The sequence below is a fragment of the Ammodytes marinus genome, assembly GCF_949987685.1.
Source record: "Ammodytes marinus genome assembly, chromosome: 9".
Classification (NCBI taxonomy): Eukaryota; Metazoa; Chordata; class Actinopteri; order Uranoscopiformes; family Ammodytidae; genus Ammodytes; species Ammodytes marinus.
In genome coordinates this window covers 30,107,860-30,116,373 of record NC_137213.1, presented here as the reverse complement: position 1 = coordinate 30,116,373, position 8,514 = coordinate 30,107,860, and the positions used below count along the sequence as shown (strand labels likewise).

Below are 8,514 nucleotides of genomic sequence, written 5' to 3'. Positions count from 1 at the left end.
GTCACATTTGTTGGCCACAATGATGAGAGGCTGCAGGGGGAGGGAGAGAGACACTAGGGTTAGATCCAGGGAAAATATTCACTGACTTTGACAACAAGCACTTTCCAGAATTCGCTGACTGCACCTTTAAATACCAAACAATTATACTTTGTCAGCCGTAATTACGACTTTCTGTTATATACTGACAGACTGTTTCAGTGCATACAGAAAGTATTCACAGAGCTTCACTTTTTCCAACATTTCGTTATGTTACAGCCTGAAATAACGATGGATTAAATTAATGTTTTTCCCTTAAAATTCTACAAATTTTTTCTCGTCTTTTGTTTGTGTGTTCACCTTCACAGTTGTGTGTTTGTGTTCTTTAAAAAAAATTTAAAAAATAATGTATTTAAAAAAAAATCTTTACTATCATAATACCCCATAATGACAACTTGAAAAACTTTTTATTTAGATTATTGCAAATGTATTTCCGTATGCACTGTTATACTCTGTTGTCGGACCTTGTTAGCGAACAGCGGCCTGATGCTGTTGAAGAGCTCCAGCTGTTGTTGCAGAGTGTGTCCACACTGCTCTGACACATCCATCACGTAGAGGATAGCTGCTCTCAGGTGAGCCAGCGCTGTGATGGCCTGCATCTCTATGGTGTTCCTCTCCTCTAGGGGATGGTCCAGGATACCAGGGGTGTCCACAACCTACACACAGAGACACACACATGAACAATGGACACACAGTCAAACAAGATGGATACATTCGGATATTTTTTTTTTTTAAACATATTTAATTACGTTTCTGGGTTGAAAACAATTTTGTAAAAATAATTGTATTTTTTTTTTTTTTTTTAGATAATTTTTTGGGCATTTTTACTTTATGAGACAGATTTCGAGATAGAGATGAAATGGGTCAGAGAGGGGAATGACATGCAGAGAACGACCCGGGCTGGATTCTAACCCGGGTCTGCTGTGAAGAGGACTGAGACTTTTTTTTTTTTTTTAAAACCAGATAAAACATTAAGAACAGTTTCTTATTTACAATATTGATCTGGTCCACTAGGAATTATTATTATGAAACATTTATACATGCCATTATCAATGCATTTCTACTAAACAGTACCTGCAGTTCGTACTCGCATAGCTCAAATAAGTTCCTCATAAAAGCATACTCGATGTGACAAACTGAGCATATGAGGGATAAAGTAACTCCTGATTAGTGTGAATAAATAGTTTTGTCTGCAGCCTCTCATTTTATTCAATTCTGGCTTCATGTTTTAATAATTTAGGGCGTAAAGACTTTGAGTAAATGGTGAATTAGTTAATAACTATCACTCCGCCTCTCACCTGCCAGCGTAGGTATCTGTAGTCCATGTGTCCCACAAACAGAGACTTGGTGGTGAAGGCATACGGCTGCACGTCCACATCCGCTCTGGTCACCTGGAGAGGAATAAACATGTTAACTCAAACTCAACACCATGAAAACAATAATAAATTGTTATACCTTTATACTTAGTGTCTTCCCTGAAAAAGTATTCATGTGTACTGTGCAGCAATACAGAAAATAAAGAATGAAACATAAAGCTCCGGAAAAAATTAAGAGACCAGTCTGGATGTTTCTTAAATCTTCATCTCTTCATAGCTTATTGAAAATGCTCTTAATGACAAAAAAAATGCATTGGAATTTGGTGGAAATGTTGTCAGTAGTTTATATTATAAAATCAAAATGTTCATTCTACTCAAACATATGACATATAAATAGTAAAACGAGAGACACTGAACATTTGGAGGGGTCTCTTCATTTTCTTCCAGAGCTGTATAGCAGATGCAACGACAATGGTTTTGCAATAGAATCATTGATGCTGAATTGTAATCAAATGGAATTGTGAGGCCAGTGAAGATTTAATCCTATAGAAGTCAGTTATTTTCTTCATTAAGGAGGATCATTCAGAGTTTCCGACCACTGAGTGACAGACTACAAACATTCTACTTGTGATGAAACCAACACAGAGACATCTCAAAACTCTTCCACAGAAGTGGGAAGGCAAGTGGAAATTTCTCAATAAAAAGATGTATAGCAATGTGGACGTGAAAAATCTGGAGGCCAGTGAAGATTTAAACTTATATAAGTAATTTATTTCTAGAGAGGTTTTATACCTTGTTGATGAAGCTGGACTTGCCCACGTTGGGGTAACCACACAGCAGCAGAGTCCTGGTGTTGGGGTCGATGGACGGCAAACGGGACAGATGCTGACGAACTGTTTATAGAAGGAAACGGGGAGAATTAAGAATTAAAATACAGATTTGAGTATTTAAAAAAAATATTTAAGTATTGAAACAGGCTACAAAAAAAAGCTCTCAGGTGATAGGAAAAGTAAAAAGAAATTTATAAAAAACAATGCATCTTTTTCTGTGTAAGATATTTTTTGGGCATTTTTATGCTTTATTGATAGTGTAGAGACAGAGTTGAAATGGGGCAGAGAGGGGAGTGACATGCAGAGAACGACCGCGGGCTGGAATTGAACCCGGGTCCGCTGCTGGCCGAGGCCCATGGGGGGGGGACGCAAAGGGCGCCCCAACTAACCTACACTTTCATGGGAACTGTTTGGGGGGATTTGCAGAACCATAGATTTTTGGACAGGGTGTGTGTTTTTTTTTTTTTTTTTTTACAATATATATTTATAGAAAGTTTTTCCTTTTTCTTTCACAACACACACAAACAAAACAAACACCTGCACCATCACTACATTCAAAACATAATTTTTAACCTTTATTTCTACAGGTAAATCCCATTGAGACCGAAGACTCTTTTACAAGGGAGACCTGTTTTCCTTTCCCACGTTACCATTCACACACACATTCATACACCAATAGCAGGCAGGTTAACTATCGACATTCACACGAGGCAAGGCAAATATATCTGGACAGGGCGTTTTACCTTGTTCCAGATATTCCAGACTGGACTTCTGTCTTTTGAGGATTGTGCACATGCGACCGAGAGCAGCTCGCTTCAGCTGCTTACACCGGTACAGAGAATCTCCGTATTTCATCAGGCGCACGTAGTCTTTAGCAACACTGCAGGGGGGTTAGAAAAAAAAAATTGTGATTCATTTAAAGGAGCAGTAAGTGTTATGAAGTATTATGAACTGGGCATACTGTTTAAGTGATTGCTGTATAAATATAGAATGATTTAACACATATATATAGACAAAAAAATATCACCTTACTTCCCCTTTAATATTTTTTTTAAAGTGGTCTTTTAGTACTTTCTTGGTTTTGTTAAATTACAAAGGATTAATAAGATTTTTTTTTATATATTTTTTTTTATTTTTTTTTAAAAGGAACATAAACACACAACTAAAAAAGTGAACACACAAACAAAAGACAAAATAAAATAAACAGCTAACATGGCGTATTCTACTTTACAGGTTTCTAAGGACATTGTTTAAACTAAAAGGTAAATGTGTGAATGTGTATGACTGCTGTATGTTGTTGGTGGTCGGGGGGCATTAGGCGCTGAATGGCAGCCACACTTCAGCCACTGGTATGACTCTGTGTGAATGAATGGAACCTGGAACCCTGTAAAGCGCTTTGAGTGCCTAGAAAAAGCGCTATATAAATCCAATCCATTGAATGTTAAGGAATAATTTGATTTTAAACAAACTTACTTGTCGATCAGATTCTTGGCGATGTTGATCTGTCCCAAGGCCAACTTGTAATGGTCTTTGTCATACAACACGTTCATGAGATCGGCATAGAACGGATGGATGTCCTACAGAAAAAAGATATAAAATTATCACACACACATCAGGTAAAACATCCCCTTATTGTTTTCAGACAAGCGTTATATTATGTTTATATTGATCTTAACATGTTCAATAAATGTACTTAAAAAATAAATAAATATATCTAGTCCGACCCGTGGACCTTTACTGCATGTCTCTCCCCCCCCCTCTCTGTCTACCCATCTCAACTATGTTTCTCATACTACACTCAACAAAAATATAAACGCAACACTTTTGTTTTTGCTCCAATTTTTCATGAGATGGACTTAAAGATCTAAAATTCATTCCAGATACACAATTGTACCATTTCTCTCAAACATTGTTCACAAATCTGTCTAAATGTGTGATAGTGAGCACTTCTGCTTTGCTGAGATAATCCATCCCACCTCACATGTGTGCCACATCAAGATGCTGATCTGACATCATGATTAGTGCACAGGTGTGCACTTAAAGTATTGCGTTTATATTTTTGTTGAGTGTATCAAATAAAGCTTAAAAATGCCCAAAAATAAAAAATATATATAAAAAAATTAGACTCGTTATCTATCTTCTTGTTAACCTAGGGAATTATTACATTTGCTCATTGACCACATATAGCATCATTCATTCACTGTTAAAATAGTAACTGCAAATGTAGGTCATTAATTACAGATGACAAGACAAAACAATTATTCTTATATATTCAAACTGGTAGTTTAAAAGCGTAGTGGGTAAAGCGTGTACCACATAGACTCAGGGCTTGTCACAGTGGTCGCAGGTTCAAATCTGACCCGTGGACCTTTACTGCAGGTCATCCCCCCTCTCTCTCTGTCTCTCTATCTCTCTCTCTCTCTCTCTCTCTCTCTCTCTCTCTGTCTGTCTGTCTGTCTGTCTGTCTGTCTGTCTGTCTCCCCATCTCAACTATTTTTCTCTCCATAACTATCAAATAAAGCTTGAAAATGCTCAAATATATATTTAAACTGGAAACTTATGTCTAGTTTGAGTAAGTCATTTTTAACATGTTCAATAAATTGACTTAAAAACATAATAAATAAATAAAAATATTATCTAGTTTAGTAAAAAAAAATGTGATATATTTTAAAAGGAAGCTTACGTCGAGCTTGTTTCTCTCAATACTATCAAATAAAGCTTGAAAATGGCCAAAAATAATGAAAAAAATTATTGTTTATATATTCAAACTGTAAACTTACGTCTAGCTTGGGGAAGTCGGTGAGGATCTGGGTGAGGCGGTCGTGGTAGCTCTGCTGGGTGAATTTCACCTTCCTCATGTAGAAGTGTCGGATGCGATGGATCTGGTAATGTTTGTGGACCACGGTGGGAGTCTTCCTTTGGGTTTTGGAAAGAGTGATGTCGATGAATTCCTGTAGAGATGAGAGAGAGAGAGACAGCAAACAGGTCAGTAAAATGCACAGTTAAAACTAGCCATTTGTTACCATTCTATCTCCTTTTTTTGTGTGCAAAAAAAGGTAGATAAGAAACAATTAAACAACTTAAATGTTTACAAAATACATAAGTTAAACCAATGAAAGCAAATAGGTTAAATATAGGGTTATAGTAAGAAGGACTGTCTTACTGACTAACAAAACAAGCAAAGTTTCTTACCATTCCATCTTAATTAACATTATTATTATTATTACATTAAAAATGTTTAACCCTAAAAAAGTATGTTTTATCATAATTAATCTAGATTGTTTGCCTCTCCTCTCCTGTTTATTGGCATTTATTGTCTAAACTTTGACTTCTTGTAAGTGTTAACTCATATACTGTCCTGCTGTTGAATTCATATTTATCAATAGTGCAGCATAAACACTCATAAAAATTATTTATTTATTTATTTATTTATTTCCAACACAGCAAAATGTCACGGAAACCGCTTTTGACATTCCTGCCAAACTTCATCAACAAATTTGTCCGACCTTATAATTTTTACGATAATTAAGGCTTCGTAAACAGACATATAGCAAGGTTAAAAAGAGAATTAAAGTAAACGCATACACTTAGAAATAAACAATTCAAATGTTCAAGAATACACCACTAAAAACGGCAAAAAATAACAACAATAGTGTCTGTTAAATCGATATCACAACAACATGCCTACTAGACCTATCTATTCATGCCATGATGATTTTATAATTTATTAGAATAATTTAAAACATTTAATAAAAAAAGATGCTAACCGTTATTTGAGTTTTCACAACACCGCGTCAGACAAACAGCAATTCATTGAATCCAACTCTATAAATAGTTTCCCCCATTTCTATAAGTTGACATGTTGATTCAAGACATTTTTACACCAATAAAGGCCTCGTTATTTTTAGATTAAGACACTCAATGCCCTTTATGACTTTTTTTAAGGATAATATACGTGAACCCTGATCGCCACTGTGTCAATAGACATTCGCTGGACAGGACATCACCTTATGCGCTTTTAATTTCAAATATGTTCTACTATAACTGTAAGTCATATATATGTGTATACAGCTGCAATTGCTGTGTCCCTTTACTTCAGCTCAGCACGTGTTTTTTTCTCCCCGACATATTTTGATTATTTCACCATCATCCGCTTGGCCTCGCGCCTAAATAACAACACAGACGTAACACGAGCGCTTTTATACGTCAGATAAGTGTGATAGACATTTACCTTTGCGGTCGGAACCACCATAATCTTCTTAAAGTTATAAAGAGCCATTTTGTCGAGACACGTTGGGCTCGCTGCTCCGCTGATGGCAAGCGGAAAGGAACGCTGTAGTTTCAGTCAGGACCGGAAGAGACGAGGAAAACTATTTGATGGGGTTTTTTTAACACAGCGCCCCCAAGCGGCCAAACATTGATATATATTTTTTAATTTTAATTTTATTGTTTTTATTTATTTAAATATGTAAAAAACAGTGGTAAAAACACACGGATGACCATTATAAAAAGGAAATGCAGTCAAGCTTATGTAACCGACAGTAATTACATCTGTTAGCAGGCAAAAAGTGAAACATTGACATAGCAACATAAAAAAAAAAAAAAAAATCTATAATAAATTGTATCCATCTTTTTTGTGTAAATACAGGCTACCAGTGCAACTATGGAAATATATTTGTAGATACATCTTGGATAATATTGTGTCTAATTTTAAAAGTTCACTTATTTGGTTTGTAAGTTTAGGCTATTTTTGTAAGAAACCTTTACTTTTGTTATACCGATAACCACGTTTTATGTACACAAATGTAAATTTACTAAAGTTAGACCTCATTTCCATGCATTTAGGAAGACAATTGAGCTTTATGTTAATATAACATCCTCAGCAAATATCAAACAAGCTATTGAGAATGTAAAACTGTGCTCATAAAGTAAACTAAAGATACATAGCTAGAAACAGAATAAAGATCTATTCAGAAATCAAAATGTGTAAGCTTTGATGAACATTCAATGGCTGTTTGGTTTTAGATAAGCTCATATTAAAGGTTCTCCGTGGAACTTTCAGCTTCTGTTAATTCTAGCGCCCCCTTTGGACAAAAGCGGTAGTATTTTTACTACGCCCAGCTGTCGTTCCTGGGTGAGCGTAAATACCCATGACAAAGGCATTAAGAAAAACGATATAAAAATAGCATTCTTTGCACTGATGGTCTCGTTTGATGTTACATGTAATTTGTGATCATCAGAGGAAAAATGAGACTGTTTCAGAAATATTTAAAGGTTCCTCGTAGCACCTTTAAAGTAGTTATTTTGTTATTTATAATCATAGATAGTATATAAAATAGATAGTTTATAATGTGAAGACCTCTCCCTACCCCCCCAACCTCCCAACCCGGAACTAACTGCTGTACTCCATATTTGTTGTGATCCGCGCTGATTAAAGTAACATCCAATCAGCGCTCAGTTTGTGTCGTTTAGGCCACACCCACTCCCGTCGATTATCACGAGTGGGTCCGCGTGCGCCCAGTCTGACCGTCTCCACCAATAGGACAGCCCGCTGTGAGCGCGAGGGAGGGAAGGAGAGAGGGAGGGAGTGTGTGTGTGTGTGTGTGTGTGTGTGTGTGTGTGTGTGTGTGTGTGTGTGTGTGTGTGTGTGTGTGTGTGTGTGTGTGTGTGTGTGACAGTTCTGCACCAGAGATAGTAGAAACATGAAGAGGTCTCACTCTCTCTCTGTGTCAGGGATAACTGGAAACATTTCACATGCAATGCAAATATTATCTGTCTAAATATTTGAATAGTTTTTTTTTCTCTTTATCGGTTGTTGTAATGTGTTTTATGTATTTTAATCTTGCCCCTGTAAAGCACTTTGAGTGGCCTTGTGTTTGAATTGTGCTATAGAAATAAACCTGCCTTGCCTTGTTGTGTGCATGATGAATTTGCATTATATATTGTGTATGTATTGTTGTTTTTCATTTGCATTTGTTTGACTCGACATCATCGCAAATGAGGATCACCCCTCAACTGATCTCTCGAGTATAAATAAAAGCTAAATGAAATTATAAAAAACTTAAAGGCCTACTTCACCGGTTTGAATATGAAGGTGTATTGAATTCTGAGATCCTATGTAGTATAAATGTGCGGAAAAAATTGAAATCGGTTCATCCTAGCCTGAGAAAAGGCAGAAAGAGTGTTTTTTTAACCCTATACTTCTCTTTCTCGTGACATCACTTTGTAAATATTACTGTGATGTCTTTTACTGTGACATCACAGTAATATTTACAAAGTACGTTTTTTTTAACCCTATATTTCTCTTTCTGTGATGTCACGAGAAAGAGAAA

General features: G+C 36.0%; 1 protein-coding gene across 1 annotated transcript in view; it reads right to left on the bottom strand.

The window, feature by feature from the left end:
* The window catches only part of gtpbp4 (GTP binding protein 4), a 12,169-nt gene extending 5,648 nt beyond the window's left edge, over nucleotides 1-6,521 (bottom strand). Inside the window, exons 1-8 of the mRNA XM_080034657.1 lie at nucleotides 6,414-6,521; nucleotides 4,963-5,133; nucleotides 3,656-3,759; nucleotides 2,926-3,062; nucleotides 2,145-2,245; nucleotides 1,335-1,427; nucleotides 501-692; nucleotides 1-30 (exon numbers count right to left, since the gene is read on the bottom strand). The exon at nucleotides 1-30 is cut by the window's left edge and continues 36 nt beyond it. Of these exons, the coding sequence (XP_079890783.1) occupies nucleotides 1-30; nucleotides 501-692; nucleotides 1,335-1,427; nucleotides 2,145-2,245; nucleotides 2,926-3,062; nucleotides 3,656-3,759; nucleotides 4,963-5,133; nucleotides 6,414-6,461 (876 nt within the window). The 5' untranslated portion in view covers nucleotides 6,462-6,521. The remainder of the gene's footprint in view (nucleotides 31-500; nucleotides 693-1,334; nucleotides 1,428-2,144; nucleotides 2,246-2,925; nucleotides 3,063-3,655; nucleotides 3,760-4,962; nucleotides 5,134-6,413) is intronic.
* Nucleotides 6,522-8,514: the final 1,993 nt, after the last annotated feature.